Source organism: Branchiostoma lanceolatum, chromosome 5 (genome assembly GCF_035083965.1).
Source record: "Branchiostoma lanceolatum isolate klBraLanc5 chromosome 5, klBraLanc5.hap2, whole genome shotgun sequence".
In the NCBI taxonomy this organism is placed as follows: Eukaryota; Metazoa; Chordata; class Leptocardii; order Amphioxiformes; family Branchiostomatidae; genus Branchiostoma; species Branchiostoma lanceolatum.
The window spans coordinates 14,457,160-14,477,981 of NC_089726.1; the positions used below are offsets into that span (position 1 = coordinate 14,457,160).

At 44.5% G+C, this 20,822-nt stretch overlaps 2 protein-coding genes and 1 long non-coding RNA gene across 7 annotated transcripts in view; 1 reads left to right on the forward strand and 2 right to left on the reverse strand.

The window, feature by feature from the left end:
- The window catches only part of LOC136435348 (protein Wnt-16-like), a 34,121-nt gene extending 22,844 nt beyond the window's left edge, over positions 1–11,277 (reverse strand). The window contains exons 1-3 of the mRNA XM_066428782.1: positions 11,039–11,277; positions 10,523–10,761; positions 7,887–8,194 (exon numbers count right to left, since the gene is read on the reverse strand). Coding sequence (XP_066284879.1) covers positions 7,887–8,194; positions 10,523–10,761; positions 11,039–11,133 — 642 coding nt within the window. The 5' untranslated portion in view covers positions 11,134–11,277. The remainder of the gene's footprint in view (positions 1–7,886; positions 8,195–10,522; positions 10,762–11,038) is intronic.
- A 3,214-nt stretch (positions 11,278–14,491) lies between these two features.
- The window catches only part of LOC136435349 (uncharacterized), a 38,357-nt gene continuing 32,026 nt past the window's right edge, over positions 14,492–20,822 (forward strand). Inside the window, exons 1-2 of one of the 2 annotated variants that reach the window (XR_010755830.1) lie at positions 14,492–14,866; positions 16,975–17,268. This is a non-coding gene — a long non-coding RNA (uncharacterized lncRNA). Of the gene's footprint in view, positions 14,867–16,793; positions 17,269–20,822 lie in introns of those variants that run through there. The other variant, XR_010755829.1, reaches the window with a different exon arrangement.
- LOC136435346 (cadherin-like and PC-esterase domain-containing protein 1) overlaps positions 17,886–20,822 on the reverse strand; it is a 39,417-nt gene continuing 36,480 nt past the window's right edge. For all 4 annotated transcript variants that reach the window (XM_066428780.1, XM_066428778.1, XM_066428779.1 and 1 more), the window contains one exon: positions 17,886–20,290. In XM_066428780.1, the coding sequence (XP_066284877.1) occupies positions 20,096–20,290 (195 nt within the window). In that variant the 3' untranslated portion in view covers positions 17,886–20,095. The remainder of the gene's footprint in view (positions 20,291–20,822) is intronic.

A 20,822-nucleotide genomic window follows, 5' to 3' on the forward strand; every position in this document is an offset into this window, starting at 1 on the left:
AATGTGCTTAACACGTGTTCTAGACTAAGTCTACTGCTATGACTTTGATATGTTATGATAAACAATAGAAAACGCCAACCCTTAGAACATCGGAGATGTCATCAAGTAAGCGTATAACGAATTGCAGGTAGAAGGATAAGCGGTGAAAGAAGGCGACGGAACCGTCCGTCCCATCCGGACACAAGAGACGAAAGATGACCCTTGGACACCAGTCTTGTAGCAAAGACATATATAAGAGATTTTCCTCATCACCAGGTCTTTAAAGAACGTTAATCACTGGATAGACCCGGTGCTTAGAGTTCCCTAACCCCGGTCATCCCCGCGGTTCACAGTGTGCCCTACATAACTGTGTATTTTGATTAACTCGCAGATGTCGACTGGATTAGAAGGAATTTGGTACAGTAATCTGGTCTGTTCCTCTCGGAGTCGAGTATACATCAGATAGGAGTGACTTATCATCGCACGAGAGTGAGACTGACCAGAAATACACAGGAGACTTGCTCTACTAGCCTACAACCCTGCGAAAAAACAACAACATATCATCAAACTAGGGGAGTTCAAGATACCGACGATCCGGACGATAAAACAATTAAGAACGTCCCTGGAAGCGGGACATTTTTCGTCACAACTGATGCAAGTGTATTCTCCCTTGAGATAAACTTCACACCGTCGGGCACGTTTTTGTATATCTAATTTTTGCTGGCAGGAAAATTGATGTTATAATTTCCGGCAACTGTGAAAAATACTGACACTTTTGCCTCGGGCAACTTCACATGACACTGAGTCCGTGTTGTAAAATATAACGAACACAAACGATTGAAACTGGTGGTATTACGTAATATTGGTACTATATTCTATGTTCACAGAGGAAATGTTCTCCAGGAGATTATTCTCGTAGGACCGATTTGACATCACATGGTTGCATAAAAAAGCAAAATACACAACAATGTCAGCTAGCAACAAATCTACACTCTACAGGAAGTGAAATGGCGGATTTGGTGTGTAACGGCAACGTTTCTAATTTGATGGAACACAACATAAGCACATTTTCCCGATCTAGAAAGCCTCTAAGTTAACTACAAATAGGATAACTTTCAACACCCTATTTCAAAGTCGTTTAAACTCCGAAATCACCTTGAAATTGTTTTCGTTCATGCATCAACGTCTTCCGAAATCTGCGCCCACTGGGAAATTTGTAACACTTTCAGACAATTACAGGGTCCAGCTGTGTGCAGGGCGAGAGAATGTACCCATGGAAAGTTTTTCATTTTTCTTAGTCTCGCCCGAGGCATACATCTCTTTGGCAGTTTTAGTTCGCACGCTATCATAATACTGCTGAAGCTCTGATGTAGCCGAATGTTTACATTGTACAAAATTGTGACAACAAGACCAGAATAGCTCACCTTAATCAGCTCGACGAGGCTACGGACATTCCATAACTCTATAATCATGGGACCGAGAGGTAGCTAGAAGGTCATTCCAACTCTTTCCACTTGGTGATGATTATTTTTGTGTAAATTTCTTCCGTTCTTCACCTTTTCTATCCTTACGTTTTTGTCTTGTGCATTCCTCACCCCTCCCGTCCTTTTCCTATCCATCTAATAATCTATAACTTATTTGGTAATCGCCTGAACACACCATTCTGTAGCACCCTTATAATACTTTGTTCGCCAGGCCATAGCAACATGGTAGATTTCAATAGCCTTTCCTGTAAATTTGGAATTGCAAGCCTACACTACAGTTGCCTGACGGCGACGAGAACTTAATAGTCATAGCTGATCTGAACCTAGTCCAAACGTGGGGAGACCTGTTGGTACGTGACCAATCCATGCTGGGGAAAGCTGAAACATTGCGATCAAAGACTCAAGGTACGATGGCTTTAACACTGCCCTTGATAGATTTACCGATCGGAGGGCGATCGTTAGAGGAAACCTTTGACTTGGTCAGCGAGGCGTGTCGGCCTCCCGACGGTTCGGCCTTGGGACGACGAGTGCGGTCCGCGGTGGTTCGGCACGGTCCTCCCCACAATAACTCTGCCTTTCGGTGATATTTGGTATGATGTGACCAGTCTCCCATTGATGGCAAATAGAGACAAACACATTCAGTTATTTTACCGACGCGTTTCGTGACCTTCACACCTCTTAACTTCCTTGATCAGACACAGAAGGCGTCGATGTGAAACATATAAAGAGTGAACAAAGTTTGACAGAGTGAGGGCGAGCACATTAACAATCAGTAGAAAATTAGGCTGTTATAGAATAAAAAGTACAAGACAGTGACATAGTATCATGCCAGTTGGCCAGAAAAGAATGTAAGGAAACATATATATCGTTGGTTGACCATAAAATCAAGCCCTTTAAAAGTTTAAGACTATGACCTTCTGCTGTATATACATATCATCAAACATGTCGAAAACGTAAATATCAAATAGATTGCTTGAGTAATTATATTTGGCGTATCTTACTACCTGGATGTCTAACTTTCATCAACGTATCAAATAGAACTGTAGTTCAGTGAATGAAAATAACTATGAACACACACCAACCCAAACAAACAAACAAACATACAAACACCTAAAACATAAGGCTCCGTACATGGAGTCGACCAGACGTTTGTCCACATCTTTTGTACATTCACATCTAGTAAACGACACATCGACGAACACAAACAATGTTGCCGTCTGTCTACATGAACTTGGTTTGTCACTGAAAGGAGTTCAACCCAGACATATGATTACGCAACACAACAATCATCTGGTTCCGGATTTATCCGTCGGGTTGCGTTGTTGTGTGTCCGCGGGCATGCAGGAAAAATGGCTTACACTGAGCGATGTACAAAACATCTCAGCCACAATCTTCCTTCCTGTGGTGCTGTATTGTTAGAAGACTGACGCAACCCGGACAGGCAATTCAGACAGACTGGGGACATGACCCCAATATAACGATTAGGCAAACATTTTCTGTGTTGTAGACTTTAGCAGTGACATTGTGGATTTGGGAGAGAGAACTCTAACAAGACCATCATCAGCATATGATAGTAGAGAACAGATGCGGAGCTGCGTGGGGCGAAAGCCGCGGGTTTAGCAAGAGATTTCCTCCAAGTACAGACCAGATGGGTCACACCAACGGGCTCGTCCTGCTTTTGGTCAAGACGGGTAGCCTGCACTGGGTTTGTTTTCACAACTGTTTTCAAAACATCCTCCAAAATAATGGAAGCTGACGAGTAATATGGCCGGTCTCTGAAGCTGAACTATCTAACGGGTGAATTTGTGCGATCATATGGTAAAGAAAAGAAGTCCAAAGATATATCATTGATTGTATGTTACAATAAACCATCAGTCAGTAGCTTCGAGTACACGTCCCCTTTCGGGAGTTTCGAAGATAATTCTAGACATTAGTAACCACCACTAACTCTTGCATCACCCAAATTGTCCTAGGTAACTTCGACAGACAAATATTGCACAGAAAACTACAGAAAAAGAATTGAATTATCGCGATTGGAATTGTTTGAACTTTGGCTAGAATTATACTATAGTGTATGACCTGTTCCACTGAAAAAAAAATCTCAGTCAAAGGACATGGTCTTTCCCAAAGTCATATGGTGATTCAGTGACTGGAAGCCATTATAGTATCCCGATACTGTGCCGTTATGAAATGTTGTCTTGCTATGTAGACATGACACCGACCCTAATGCCAACCTTATTGTAAATCACATGTAGAAGTAAATGGACACTCCTCCCTTTGGGAAGGCCACCTATTGGCAAGCGCACTGTGATGAGAAACGTCCGTATAGCGTATCACCCCATCTGGTCACGTCTGGAGATAGCCATTCATTTACAACAGCAAATGTTGTAGTGTGATTGTGATGGTAAAGTTATACAGGATATCAATTACACATCATGCATTAGAGCATAACTTTACTACAACAAAAAAATTTACTTAACAAGCAGGCTTTTTACAACTGTTAACGCTTCCGATATCATTACCACAGATTAAATTGGTCTCTTCCAGATTCCTCAAGTCGCTGGAAAAATGGTACAAAATTGACCAGATAAGGTCGTAAAGCCATAGTTAACACAGGATGGACAGCTATGCACCTCCGTAGCACCTCCGTATCCACCTCGTAAGAGACCACGGCAGTTTTAGAGGGGGGGGGGGGGCAATTATTCCAATGGTCCATACATTAGAAGTCACAAGATTCATATAAACTATATCCCAGGCTACCGTTTGGTTATGAATGAAACCTAAAACAGAATGTACTAAGTAGGTTATTACTGCTGTCCTTCATACCCGGAAATATACAGCGTCCTTGTCTGTCGTCTGCGTGGCTGGATGAAAAATGGCGCAGGGCTGGTCCATTCTGCTGTTAATAAAACAAACCCTACACGATAGATTCTTATCTCTCAGATAGGAGTCTATTGTAGTTGATACAGCTTAATCCCGGGAAGGATATGTAATCTACTTTAATTCAATTCAATATTTGGTTATTCGTCTGTTTATTTACGTTACAATACCAAGAAAATTGGTAAGACTTATTCGGACTTATTTTACCCAACGCCCTCCCCCTTCCTACTAGACGCCAAGCATTGAGGGCAAATCTACCGAAAGTAAGCACGTTTTTGAGTGAGTATGCAACAAATTAGTTTCAGGCAGTGTTCTTGGGCCAGAGTCACCGTCGCCCCGCCCAGAGTCACGGTGAGGCTCGGCTGGCTGTCGCGACGGGGCCCTGGGTTCTCTCCGCCCGGGACGGTGGCATGGATTTCTCATTAGCTAAGCTGGAAAGGCCGCAATCTCTCCCGCCCGCATCGGTCAAGTTTCACCCACCCAATTAGACACCAGAATGTCTGGGTCGGCCCGAGATTCAGACACGCCAAGTCCGCCTCAGCTTCACGGAGGGCAAAACTCGGTCAAACTTCAGCAAAGTTGGACGGCAACAAGAGGGTGGTGACTCCGAACGCCTGTCGATCAAAGGATATACAAACACTGGTCGGCATTTAGACGCTTCTCCCTCCCACTCACAAACTCTTGTTTCTACTCAATTGGCTCCAAATGTGAAACACGAGGTCTCAGAATGTACTGGATGTACTCAGGTGAAGCTAAGTAAACGGCCGACATGTTGACATTGCACACTTCTCCCATACCGACCAGGTCCGCACCTACAGCAACGTCATCGATCTAAGCACACCACTTTTGTGTCCAAGAAAAGGGAAGGACGCTCGCTCTCCTCACGTGGTCTTTACAAATCCCTACTTATTTGTCCCGCCTGACGACTGGGTCTGTGAGCCTTTCGTTTATTGCGGTAATGAGTCGGGCAAATAATTGGGGTTAGGAAAAAGTGGTTTCTAATTGATTTCTTGTCGCTCTACTTACCCCTCGTCAGACCGAAGACCCTGTCTGTAATGCGGGTCGGCACGTAACTTGTAAGAACGCTTCTACCCACACGGTCTTCTGTTCGACAAATAAGCCTGAATCCAAACCTTCCAGTCGCTAAGGTAAATATCGGACACTTTCCTAAGGTAAAGAGTCACACAGTTCAAGCCCCGCACCAGGAAGGGTTTAACGGGTTGTTTGGGTTAGTACGGTTTGTACTATCCGGGCGGCCATCCACAAGTTCGCGGTGTCGGGCCACATCAATCAGGTGAAGAAGTATCGCACGGTGTGTTCTCACATACAAGACTCAACAGGAGGGTGTAGGGGGAAGTTTAAGTGAGGAATAGATCCGAAGTAGCCAGGAGGATCCCATCAACATAAAAAGACTACAGGAAATCACATCAATCCCCAGATCGGGACATCAGAACCCTCCCACACCAATGATATAGGAGGTAAAATTTTAAGACCGTCCACAAAACATTAAAGATAGGGTGGAACACAATCAAGAACATGGTGATCGATATCGAAATACAAGTAGTCACTTCATCGAACTGTATGAAGTATGAACAGAAGGAGTCGAATGATGAAGCTATGTCGAGTCTCAGTAAATTTGTTGTCAGATAGCTAATGTCATCGATTTCAGCACCCCACGTTGTGTCCAAAATACTGTTTTAAACGTTAAATGTTGCAATCTTATCATTGCATCACACGATTCCCTTTTTTCCATAAATGTTTATGATAACAGACGTCGGCTTGAAGCTCTGTGGCGTCTTTCCCAAATTGATGACTCAGACCAAATTAAACGAGTCATCCGTCATGTCAAGCCTTAGAGACTTTGTCAACATTATCTAAATGGACACTAATATCCATCTCCGTCCGAAGGCTCCAAGGGCATCCTCAAAACTCTGAAACAATATCAAACGTTCCCCACAAATCTATACATATGACCAGGATGTCCCCCTCGCACCATCTGTGCACCTGAACCGGAAGTGACGTAGACGTGCAACTGTGGATCCATCAGCGCCTCCTCCCGCGCACAGAGATCCCCTGACAACAGGACAGTTCAATGAGAATTTCTCGGCTCATTCCTCTTCATGGCCCTGATAATGACAAACACATTGTCATTATCGTCTTCGTCCTAAAAAAACAAGTTTTCAAAGAAAGGACTTCAAAGACCCTCCAGTCGTGTACGTTTGGAACACATCAGAGATCATCAGAGGTATCAAAGACAGAAAGTCAGTGAAACCAGGGAGGTTTAATGATACCTGGTTTGTTTAACTTAAGTAATCTAAGGATAATTTCAGTCCAATCTAGATCGTTATCTTGTCTATGGAGATCTCCATCACAACTAGATCCTCAAACCCACTCGTTTATGGACTAGGTAACAATTGTCAAGTACTCAATGAAATGTACATATGGTCCAGCCCCTTTGACACCTTCCTAAATAGCCAGCACGAATCCTCCGCCCCGTCAGGCCGAGCCCCATACCGGGCGGGTGATGTGACGGCCCCCTCCCGACCGGTACCCAGACGGTTAGCCCGGACTCAGGACGTACAGCATCCCCGCTAGGACAATACCGCGATTTGATATGTAGGAGACAGCTGATATCTATGTTTCTGGTGGTGATATCTGTGTTATGAACGGGTGAAGTTCCGAGGATCAGTCGGGGTCAACAGAAGCAGATTTATACGAGACAAGACGGAATGAAATGACACACAGGCCAGCGGACAGTTCGCCCCTTCCTCCGAAGCAGCATCTTGCCGTTGACAAAGTTTTGTTGGTGTCAGGAAGATACCGCTTTGTTTCTAAGTGCTTGTCTTTGAGCTTGAGTCAGCCCGAAAAGATATGACAACAAACATCTGTAGAAACGGGAAACGCTTTTAGTTTTAAATTACTGTACGTCCTACAAACTTTAGGCTATAATTAGACAAAAGACGCGTTTTGTAGAAACTAGTTCTTTATGCTTATGAGGCATATTGTGTAATGTGAGTGATAATGACCGTGGTGCACCATGCGGGGAGGGGGAGGGAAGGTGATAACGGATGTTACCACATTTCCGGCGCATCTGCATACTTTGTCACGCAAGGTGTTAAACCACTATCTGTTGCATTGCATGTTTCGAGTTTTGTATATACAGGTGATATATGGCTAGCTGTGTCAATGTGTGGTCAGACGGACACGTGTTTATTCCCCACAATGCGCGGTGCGACAGACAGGTGTTAGAGTTGTTTGTGTAAAAGCTGGCAGGTTTTGACACCGTCCGCTCAGGTGGCGCGGATTGTTTGTTGACACGGGGAGGGGGAAGGGGCTTCTTACCTGTCTGAAATCGGGATAATCTTTAGGCTGGGCAAACACAGAAACTCGAAGAAAGCGGATGTTCCAGAGAAATCGTCTTAGGTAACGCGGATTCATACAGACATCGGGGATATCAAGAATAGCCATCTGAAACCCTTACCCCGTGCCTGAGCCCTCAACATACTGAGGTTTGGCACGTAGACGAAGAAGAAAAAGACTCACCTTTCTTCCCACCTCGTTGTTGTGGAGGTTCATCATGCTCCGAATGTTCCGACTTCTCTTTTTCCTCCCCCGGGAATCCGCCGCGTCCACAAACCGCTTGCTAAACTCCATCCCGAAGACGATGTCGTCGGAGCACCCTCCCCACTTCCACCCCTCCAAGTCGCTCCCCCTGGCGGGGAGGGTGTCGGAATCGCCCGTAACACGTCCACACGAGCAATCCGTAAGGTTCCCGGCCGAGCAGGACTGAGTTATGGCATGTACGACCGCCGCACTGGTGATGGCGTAGATGAAGGCCGTCTCTCTCGTGCCTGTAGAGTGTCATCCGATTGGGAGAACACCGAGAACAGAGATGAAAACGTTAGCATTTTATCTCATAGATACCATGGATCTTCTTATAACGATATGGCTGGGAGGAACGGACATGTTTAATGGTCTCTATAACACTCGATGCGAAAATAACGGGGGCATTTTTATTATCATTTGTTACTTCGATTGTATCTATACGGAGTTGTAACATCTAATTGGCCTGATGAAATACAAAAGTTGCCGTGTGGTCTTGACTATCATAAATCACAGTTGCTGACGCATGAACATTGCACAATGTCACACAATGTATCACTACTGTGTGCTCTCCTGTCCTAAAACATCCCATGCAACGTGACTCCGTAAAGGTGATAGTCATAACCTCCACTAAGCCGTGACGTAAACAAGACTGTCTGTCACAAGACGACACAGCCACTCAGAGACAGAGGACAAGTAGTGTCACGTAAGAATGAAAGGCTAATCTGGCGGATAGGTGAGATACGTGTAGGTAACAGGTGATCAGGAATGCGGCCCTTAGCTGACACTTGGCGGGAGAATGTTGAGCTATGCGGAGTGTGTTTGTCAGGGCGGCGCGGGGACAGAAACTGGCGGTTCACGAGAGGAGAGGTACGCCAGTGGATGTAAGGAACCGCAAAACAAAGAACACACATCTGGGAATACAGTATCCAGGCAGTGTTACTGTTAGACTGAAGCGTCGAAGGAAAACAGGGGTTTTTGGGTCAGGACATTGTTTTGGTAAATATTAACTCTACAAGAACTGTGGGTGTATAGACGCTGTCAGAGGAGCAGAAGGAAGCAAGAAATGATCGCAAATGATGAATCGGCCATAATTCATGGAAATGTATCCAACGAAGCAAAGAGGGAGGTTTGGGTTCTTCTGATGAGACAAGCAGGCTGGTCCGATTAGAGCGGACTTTCCCCTTCCACTAACGAGTTACATCCCAAACTGAAGATCCCCTTTTTTCCTGGGCCTGCTGGGGCACAGAAGAACCGACCGAATTAAATCAATTCAAGGCGCGATGTCTCCCCGCCCCAGAGCTGTCAATCACGGCCTCGCCGGTCAATTGGTCCAATTCGCTCCGAAATTCCCTGATGTGGAATACAAATTACACCGACAAACTTTCAACCCCAGCTCTATCTGCATTCCAGGTGTATTCCTCCCGCCGCCCCATCTGAAGTGAAAACAGTCCCTTTTCACGGGGTAACCCGCGATAACGCTACACGCATGTTGAGCATCAAGCCTATAAGACCCCCTCTTGTTACGCCTGTCAAAAGACGCTGGTACTACATAGCCTGGTGGAAGTTCTTTCACACCGAACTATTCAGTTGTAACAAAAAACACCGTCCTTACACCATGTACACACGATCATAACCATGATAACAGAGCTTTGAAAGACTATCATGAGCAACGCATGGTGCAAGAGGAAGAATATATTGACTACTCTCCGTAATAACACTTTCATAATGTTTTAACGAATGGAAAACAGATTTCAGTGAAGTCCAGAACACTATGATTGTAAATGCAAAGCAGCCTTGTCCACTCTACTGGCCGCAGCGTGACAGCTCGGACCGGGCTAAACCAATAAATCCCCTCGATCCCACAAAACGAACCACCCTCATCTCCACTCCCAGGTCTGGTTCTCATAAAAAATCAGGTTGGGAGAGCGCGCCTGGGAAGTTTAGGCCGAACATGAAATGTAAACACGCATAGCCGTGTCATCAGTCATTCGGGCCGTTCACCGCCGGGATGAGTATGACAGGGTGAGAGTTTCACTGTCCTCCTTAGCTGACCTCGTGTCTGTTGTGTATGAACTTTCTCCATTTGATCTTGCCTCGCGGTTTGGTGCGCTCCACACGACGAATAAACATTACGCGCCCTTGGTCACGCCGGGCTCGCTCTCCCACAGAAAGACCGAAAGTGTGCTAACTTCACAGACGTCGTGTCAGGCAAAAATCTTTACAATTACATGCCCTACGACCACTTCTGCAAGATGTTTTTAACTTTCAAATAAAAGAGTGTAATATGTGGTTAACAGGGTAGCGACAGGAAAGGACTTGGTTAAACGGATGAGCAGACGAACCTGCCAGAGGTAGTGTAAAGATGATTGATGAGTTGGCATACACACAGCAACTTCACAACATTGATCACCGATGCGCTGACTACTTCCGTCTCCCTGCAGTACTTTTAAAATCAATATACCTGACGGGAAAAGCAAACAAACCGCTGCCCTCCCGAATACTACTGGTACTACGCGCTGTGCCCTGCTGGTAGTGAGGTAATGTATGTGGTAGGACAAGTAAGACCCACTCACCCTTGCCGAGGAAGGATTCGAAGGTCTGCGTGCCTCCGCGAGTGGAACAGTTCCATCTCTCCTGGCTAAACTGCGCTCGACACTCTCCCAGGGCTTTATTAGCCCCGTCCATAATCGAGGGCACCGCATGGGAATATTTTCGGCACAAGCGCTTCTGTCTCCCGATGAGTCCTGGTGCGGTTCCGCATGAGACGCTCCGCCCGGACCGGCTCGACCCCACGGACGATAAACTCAGCAACCTGGAGAAAACGAGACCAAGATTCACCGGACTGTCAACGTGTCTAAACTACAAACCGTGTGGTCTTCGCCCGTCTACGTGCCACAGAAGTGTTCGGCACAGGTAAGGCGTGTGGCAGGACGAGACTCTGACAAGGTGACATAGTTTGCCAAGCAAGTTAAAAAGGATAGCAAACACATGAAGCTCCAGGAACAGGGTTGGGACGCTATCGGTGGGCAATAGGTCGCAATATATACGATGCAAGCAACGATCCGTTTCGACTTAACACATATACTCACATTAAGTTGGCGAAACTTCTGCCTGGAAAGAGCACGGCTAGAATCAGCAACTCCATAAATAGGCGCGAGAGCCGCCTCCGCCCGTTTCGGGCCATCCTCGCGTCCAGGGCCGATGATTCCTTGGGATGAGTTCGCTGCAAATCCCTGCCAGACCGCCAACACGTGAAATCAGCCCCCTCTCACTATTACTCTGCGTTCTGCCAGGCGACTCCAGTCCGCATTATTCATGAAAATGTTGCGCCGCAGGGCAGCACTCCACCGGCCCGTCTCCATTGGACGACTCCTGACGGATGGCCGACAGGTGGATGCAAGGAGCGCCTTGATAGGTCGGCAGCGGTGCGTCATCAGTGGTCACGTGGTGCAGTGGCGCACAGGTTGAGTTTCTTCAGCATGGCTTAGCCACGCTATCACATGCACTCCGAGAGAGACTATCTCTCTTGATCTGTGCAATCAGGGATAAGCGGATAAAGCAAGTGAAAATGTGCCAGATGTGAATGGATAGCTAGTTAGTTAGGCCAATTCACACCCATGTTCAAATGGCCGGGGTTGGGCATGGGTCCCTTATCCTGAATATTATTGCCCAATTCTATAGACATTGGTCGGCGTCGAAGACCCAGACACGATTTTCTGTGTCTTCCTGCGCATCTAGACCCGGGTTAAATTAGGCAGAAGTAATGATGTTGTTGTAACACAATCACATTAGTCTTCGTCATGCCACGCGCATCTCTGACCAATTGTCAAAAAGTGACCGGTAAAGCTGACGACTTTTCGATCACCTACATCAGCCCCGGGCCATGGGTGCGCCCCTTCCATTGTCAACACATCGATCGAACAAGTCCGACCGGAACCATGCCTACTTTAGGAAACAACCCCCGGAAAAAGAACGACTGCTAATACATGTCACCAGAAGGCAGATCATAGTATGCGGATGCAGATCATAATGGATAAATGTTTGGTTCCGGCATGTTCCGTTTGAAGTCGATAATGCCATTAGAAACGACGGCTGTCGTTGGTATGAAAATCAGTTTGTGGGGCTCCCCCGTACATGGTGTTGAGTTTACGCCCCCTCTATCCTCTATTCGCTCACAGCCTCACACCCAATATCATAGCGAATATACTGTAGGGGGCTAGTAGTTGCTCTCAACAGGATGGTACCTATGGTCACGTCAACGACCGAACGTTTGTTTTTACATCAGATAGTTCTGACCGTCCTAACCACCTATTCTAGGGGTCCAGTCCTCAGGTTAGCTTTCGTGTACTTCCGACTGTTGGCGGGGAATCTAACTAGACTGGACTCTCTACTCTCTAGGCTACATGTTCTAGATAACGCCAGTCATCACATCTGATGCCCAGGCCGCGGCCGTGATCTCTAGAGAAGCGAAATCTGTAGTGGAGGGGCGTCGCAGAAATAGGTGTGATCAGGACCGTTGATTTTGCCAATAATTGTGTTAGAGTAGTTTATGCACTAGACCATCTAGATGTGCAGTCAGCAGTTGGCCATGTCAACAAATAGTCATTGCTCGTTGGTAATGAATCGACCTCCTTGAACTTGTAATGTAATCTTCACCGAGCAACTGGCAGTGGCCGGGTAAGGTAACCGTGGGCACATCCCGTGAAGACCTTCATTAATTTGGGAGTGTTTTCACCGGTAGGTTATGAACCTTTTGCATGACCATATGTTGAAACCGGAGCTAATGGCTGCCTAGTTAGGGCAGTGTGGAGAGATGTCAGCTCGATTGGTCGGGCGCCTTTGACACGGTTGTCAGGATGGAGAAAACTGAGGGAAAACACAACACATTGGCGCGGGAAAGTAGCTCTAACGAAGTGATGCATCCAGCAGAGCGCCTTGGAAGGCCCATCAGATAGAGGAGAGGATTATGATTAGTGATCATTAGTAGTACGGCCCCATGTGAACCGGTCAGAGCGCTGTATGTGGTTCATATGGTTCACTGTGACCGATATGCACTGACGTGTCAGAACATCTGCGGCTAAGGATGGCACAGATATGTCTCCTGCCGGAACAGTGGATGTTTGATACCGTCTCATCATCAATATTGTAGCTCGATATTTCAGCGTCATCATCACTGTGTTCCACGGCTGTATTAGTACATGGACGACAGATGGTTGACTGATATGCATTATTCTAAAATGAGAAATCATAATTAATTAGTATCTTATGGTAGGTGTGTCTGCCATTGCTGTTACTGCCTGTTACTGCCCCTTGCCGAATGAAAAGGGCGGGGCAACCAAATTGAAACATGTTTCCAGTACGAAAGATTAATCAATAACGTAAATTCTTCCAGATTCGCTCATTCCAAAGCAAGTGTGTAGCTAGCTAGATCTATATTGCCCTCATCTTCTAATGAAAAGTGAATGAGGTGGGTGCGTCTTCAATAAACGGCATCCGTATTGATAGGCATTGTCAAAACTTCAGTCTGAAGTTATTATTGTTGCTGATTGCTATCTACGTAGACATTTTCATATTCATTAGGCTGGTCTCCGTTGCGTTGAAACTGAACTCTGTAGAATCTTCTGGGTACTAGTCTCTGAAGAGCGTGGTTGTGGCTGCCCGGACACGCTGACGCTACAGTAGTTGCACTGTGCAAGAGCTGCCAGATTACCAGATTCTGATGTTTCCAAGCTCTCGAATCGAAAGCAAATAGACAGTCTCAAATGGAACTAACATAGCAGTAAATGCCATCCTGAGGGATGTAGGTCCTATAGTAGAGCTTCCCAAGACAACATATTTATTTGAATTGTAACTATTAGGAGGGCTAAGAGGACTACTAGTGAAAACAGTCCGGAAGATCGAGAGAACCCTCTGGGCATTCTGACTCTCAAAGGTCAAGCGACTTCGGCTGCTGTGACTACAGAAATAACAGCGACGATCTCCTGAGTAATCTTCCTTCTCTCGTTCTGGAAACGGAAAGAAAACCAGACGCAGCATGACGAACTGCACTGGAACAGGACAGCTCTTCAGCTTGCATGGAGGCCAGACCCCCAATATCTATCGTAGATAATCATATTATAGAGATTGCCTGGCATCCAGGACTCATCCAGGCCGGCTACTTTTTAGCATGACCGGAGTTTGACGATGTGTAGGCAACCCATGCAGTCAGCCGTTCTGCTACACTGGGTATCCACACTAACATCATTGATGAGGGTAGAGCTGTGAAATTGGTGAAACGAAATGTTCTTTTGGGACATCTCGGCATAGGATACCTATTCAGTAGATATTTGAAACAGCTTATAGCTAAAATAGTACTCTGATAGTTTTTCATTGGTTTACAGTGCATTTAAACGGCACGTTTGTCCCATCATTCACAGCTGTTAGAGTCAAGCTATCGTGATTTTGCATCTTATTTGTACACCTTGCATGTCCATCAGCTGAGCACGGTCCCTGGGGGTTAGCGGGGGTTCGGGCAAGGAGGGGGAGACGCAGAAGATAAATGGGCTAACACTGCACCAGGGTGTCCCTTTGTACTAACTACCTACGCTGTCTGGGTGAGGGGATGACCAGACAGCATCGAACCGACACTTTCTAACACTGTCTCAACCTGCCTCAGGTCGGAGACACTTCTGCCTTTATGAAGGTGTCACAGTGGTCAATGTTCTATCGCGAAGTTCAGTGTCAAGAATTCACGGTCTTCCAAAGTTCACTGATAATAATGAAAGTGGCAGGTCGAGGAAAAGAAGTACCAGTTGACAAAAAAAGGCACAGGAATCTTATGATGCCGAACCGAGCTGCTGGACAACGAGAATTTCTTCTTGCCAAAGCATGTAGGACCAGCGTGGAGAAAGGAGTGCCGTCCGTTGAGCGGGAAGCAGGTAGGAAAACCATTCCGATCCTAAACAGTGTTGCTGCTGCTGAAATGTTATAAGCTGAATATCAGCTTACAACAGAAATATGGCTGAGAAAAGTTAGTACCACTGCATTGACCACATGTACATGTTATCCTGTCTTATTGTGAGCTTTTCTGCAACCCTGTTATATCGTTGGCTTTGTACAAAGGTACCGTAAAGAAATTTGCGAACAAGGCATGCATGCATTTGAAGTTGTTTCAAACATTGAAGCTAATAAATGATAAATCTAACGGACAAAATGGGTATTCCATTATCCACTATAATTAGAGGGTATGAAGTTGGTAATGACAAACACCTAGGAATACAGTCAATTGTCTTTCTAAAAGAAATGAAACTAAAAAATAGTCAAGAAAACGTTCGTCGAAGTGATCTATTAGGTAAGAGTAGACAATGAAGTAACCGTAAAACATGTCCGCGGCAAAAACTGCAGTCGACGCGCCAAGACGCAATGGTCGCCAAAGAACACGCTGCTTGGTTCTTCTGATTCAAGCGCACTTCGTGAAACAGGTTCGAACTGCGGCAGCAAACTGAAAGAATGTACGATCTCCTCGGCACCCGATGATTACTTTATCGAAGGGAGAGATAAGCACTGATTGAATAATGTAGATAATGGCAGTTGTAGTACTTCTACATATAAAGCCATCAGGGCGCCTATGCGATAGGGCACATTTTTCACATAGCGCAAGAACAGACATATCAAAGCAGAAACCGTCCGTCTGGAAAACAATATGACAGCAGTGCCACTGACGAGCCGATGGGTGTCATTCATCATCATCTATCATAATTACTCACAAGATAACATCTTCGGAGAGATGCACTGGCATTCTTCGCGATGGCGTCCTGGGTTGAACGTAATCCCCCCCGTATTCGGTCCTCCCATAGCTGTCGTACCATGCTGTGTCATATCAGGGAGGTGAAGTCAGAATCAGGGTCAGAAATCAGAATATACAATGTACACAGTACAATATTGAGCTGCTCATCATTATCTTTCATTGAACCTTCAAATAGACACTCTCTATCAGACTGATAACTCGTGTGGCTGATAGCTTTGAATAGCAAAATGTTGCCAAAATGAAGTAACTCCAGTCCATGGCCAGTTAATTCCTCTGGCGAACCAGTCTCACTATTTGGCCAATTCTTACTTTATTTTCGGCAACTCAAGGAGTCCGATAGAGACTACGTGGTGGCTATGCCCTTTGCACTGGTGTTTCAAGGAGGTAGGAAAATGACGTCTATTTCCGATAAAGAAACATTTCACGCCAACTTCATGTCGTTTTCTCGAATTTCACCAGATTTGACCCAACTTCTAAGATTTTACTCGACTTCTAAGCCGAATAAAGTTGGGGCAACAGGTATAAAACAGACAGGAGGGAAAGCTTCTTTTGTGAAGGGAAATATTACTTACCCAGAATAAGGGGTTGAGATTTAATTTGTCTCGAGGATAAAACTTTCTCCCGACGTTACGGCAGCGACGAACTCAAGGAAGAGGCGCCGACAGTCCACAAAATTTCGCACCCGTACAATGCACCTGTCTCTGTAAGTCACCGCTGGTGTGCGAGGACATGGCATGAATGATTCAAGTTGTGAGACATTTGGCATGACCTGATAGCGATCTGACAGAATACATTTCCATGTAGCTAGAACACGGCTGCAGCGCTGACATCAGTGCCCCGTATGCGTTCAAAATATTATATAGAACCACGAAAACAAGGGGATAGAAGCGATCACAGTTGTTTTTGTTTACATCCGAGGTATTCGACGACAGGTAGGCAAAATGACGCAAAATTAATTAGCAATCAAATTTTCTATCAACATGTAAATCAATCGTTTGCGTTCCACGTGATCTTTGCCTGTCATTGTATCACCATGGCATCATCGCGATCGCTCGTAGCAACCTCCTATTCCAAATATAGTGCGAATGAATTTATTTTCTTGTTATTGTCAATACATCTTCTTCAACCACCATGTCTGTGACGTTTATCTTGACATTGATAAAGTTGGCAAACGATTAAGTTACAGTATCAGAACCTCAGGTCCCTACCGCCCCGACACCTCCTCCTCATTCCCCACAGTACCACAGATGACTGGACGCCGCCAGGTTTCTGCTAATCCCCGTTCCGGACGGGGTCTACCTGCCGGGCCCAGCCCTCGCCCCCCAGGTCCCCCTGAAGACCGGTGCCGCCCGGAACCCCAATGTTTTGCCGGGCAAGACTTTCTTGTGTCCCTGAGCTTGGGAATGACAAATTAGTTGAAAACAGCTGGTACACCAAATGTCCTCTGCAGAGAACCTGACCGCGACCGGACTGAAGTTAGCCTCGTATTTGTCACCCAGCAGGCACAGGACGTGGCTGACAGCCACACAACAGGTATGACATCTTCATCCCTTTCTTGTGCCGACTGGCTCCCGGGTGCTATATGGACGGTGCCCCGTTCTCTTTAGTAGTATAACGTGTAATATTTGGCTCGAAACACTGCCTGTTTTTGCCTTGAACTTTTAAACGTTCTCACAAAATCTCAATCCACTTTGCTGGACTCTAGCCTGTTAAGTCTTCTTCATCACTCCTTTGATAAACTGACCTAGTCCATCCCTGAACCACACCAGAGCCCCATGCTAGTCATTCTTGACATATTCCTGTCTCAATGTCTGACCTATCTAGTCTGGATTTGACAGGAGCACAAAGTTTTTCTATCATTCAAAACTTTTCACCTTCCCCAAATTGGAAAAAAAAATCATTCACGGACATAAGTTCATACTTATATTAGATATAGTAACCTCAATTAGGAACCATATCAGTAAAACCTACAAACGTCAGCGATTGGGCAGTACATGGTTTTGTTTTCCAAATTCAAAAACGAACACAGATTTTCCTTGATCCCAACCATCCGTTGTATGTATTTAGGTCAATGGGGAAAAGGTACTACTAGTATTAGTCTAGTAGGGGTAAGAAAGGAGATATGAATGATTGACACTTGACAGTTGTAATTCACATATAAGCAACTCTTGCTTTTATTCGACAACACTATATAAGATCTTTTTTAAAAGCTCTGCTTTGCAATAAATATACAGTTCTTTCCTGTGCCTACATTTAAAATCTATGTTTAAAATCTATGTCATTGATCACCATCTGATAATCTTGGCAAAAGAATGTATAGTATTAGTAATGCATGGTGATTACAACACAGTGTTGGTAGTAGCTAGTTTTAAAAGCTGATGTCAAACATAATGCAGTGATCTTACACATAATATACCAACCACTTGGTGATTGAGTTTTTTTAGATGTCATATTTTTTTCTGTTGGCCACATGAAATGGTACATGTATGATGATATTACCATGAGACTGTGTTTTAAAAGTGAGGTTCAATCTCTGCAAACGACAAGCAAATATTGTGGAAACTGAAGGAGTAATGCTAAGCTGACAAAATGTTGTGAAAAAGAAGGACAGCAATGTAACAAACAAAAACAACACTATTTTTTCACATTATGCATCAAGACCAGGTTAAGCACATCGAGTATGAAAATTCACCCCTCACAAAAACATATTTCAATCTGTGTAACCTGTCATGATATGTACATGATTATACATAGGACAACTGTAGCATTCTATACATGTACTAGTGTACAATCTGCAATGGTCTTCGCTCTTAGACTCTACTTTGTAGTGATCATATTCTAAGGAAAATTACCAAGAAAAGGCATTTTCCACATTTTCATTGAGTATCTGCTAATAACTCTTTCCATCCATTTAAATTTGCTTCTAATACATTTTTGGCACTTTAAGTCCCTGAAATTTCTGAGGTACATCTGAACCTTTATTTCAAGACTATACTGTCACTGTATCCTCTAGTGCAATCATAATTCTTCAGCTTACATGTCCATATTAGTCCCTCCGAAACACCTGGGACTATTGTCTTCTGATCAAAATATGACATTTGCTATGAGATGTGCATGTAACTACACCCTTGTAGCCAGACCAGACAAGGCTTTAAGAGACATATAAAAGATATATTACAGAATTGATTCCTAATGGATGTACGCTTATGCTACTTATTTGTACAGACTTTGGGATGGAATCAACAATACTAAAAATGGACGGACACATGTACAGTGGTAGAGACACTGCTAAGATAGTTTTTCTTTTATACAACATTTTGCTGCTATTTTGATACCATGCAGGTAGTCTTATGGGGGGAAGGGTTGCTAGTCTTTCTCTCCTTCACAGATTTATTTCACTTGTCACTAGAACTAGTGTTGACCGATTTAAGAACATTTCAACAGACTTCCTTGTCTAGAGCATACCTCAAGGGGTACGATATATATATACAAGTAACTTTTCATTTTGCTTGAGTATGGCAAACATGTAACAGTAGTTTGTAGTAGACATAAGTACTTTCACTAACACGAACATGTGTATGAAACAACTACTCTGCCAACTAGTCATGAATGAAAACTGAAGGCAATGTTGATCGAATGATGTCCCTGAGCTTTAAACATACAAAGGCCTTCATGTTGCTACATGTACCTACTAAGAATAACTTCAGGATAGATTTAAGGCAACATAAATATATTATTGCTTTCTATGCCTTGTATATACAAGTTATGTGACTTAATATAATTCAGATAACAGATTCTGTACACGATTGTTCTGTATTTCATATATACATAAGTACAGGTAATGTTACATAAGTGGAATGCACTGCATTTCGCAAGGATAACACTTTGCATATGGCAGCCAAAGCTTTCTTCAGCAAGCTCCAATATGCAATGGCCACACAAGGAACATGGACCAAACCTTCCAATATTGATTTCTTTTGTCATTACTTCTTTCTGCTTGACTGTGTTTCAATAATTGTGATAGGATTTTCAGAAATCATAACATTTCAAAAGGAACTCTAATATTGGTATGAAAACCCATAGTGGTCTGTTGTTTGACGTTGTATTGGTGTTATGATAGCTTCTTAGCGTATACTAAAATTAGTTGTTTCACCAAGGTTGTTTTCGGGGATACCCAAACTTTTCTCCGCATAAAATGGATACTGTAAAAGGACAATATACTGGTCATTTCCATCTAGTCATTCTCATCATGATAGTGTCATCTACATAAAAAACCCATTTCTGTCAGAGATTGTTTTCGGAAGTTTGGTCCATGATCCTGCCACAAATAATACCTTTATTTCTCACCCGTAACTTTCTATCATCTCGGAAGCTCGCATATTCTGTTAAGGAGAATCTCTGAGTACAGAGCATTGATGTCCCCCTCGACATGGTAGTGGACTGGTCCATACATATCCTCCTCCTCACCTCCTGGGTCGGTATACTGTCTGTGAGGGGGTAGGGTCTCTCTTTTTGTGATGTTTGTTGCTGTGTGCTCTCCTCTTACCTGTCTCACCTGTAGATAAAACGGGGCACTGTTTAAAAAGTATCTATAGCTTTCTAACAATGTTCCATACATGTACATGCCCCTACACACAGGTACATGAGAGCACTAGCAATTTGTGAAATTTTGTCCTTGCAAACTTTCTGTTGCACCTCCTTTTTCATCCAATGGTTAAATAAACAACCTAATGTCAAGATCTCCTAAAGATCCATGCCACATGTAGTTCCACGAGGAAGTTTTAAGGTTCTGTATTCTGTCATCAAAGTTCTTGGTCAGCGACCGGCAATCAAAAATACGCAGGCGACAATCCAGACTTCCACATGTCTTCTATCATTGTCACGTTAGCAGAAAATCTTTGTTTTTCCCAGCGTCCTGTCAACAGGGATATCTCAGCAGATTGTCATTTTGTGGATATCAGGAGTACAAAAGGCCGAGGAAGGAATCCCGAAACAAAATATCTCCTGTCAGTTCTTAAGCCTTGGGTTCAGTAGGTTAGTGAGACAAGTCCCCAGCCCTACTGAAATAACAAAATAACAGTGGCAGA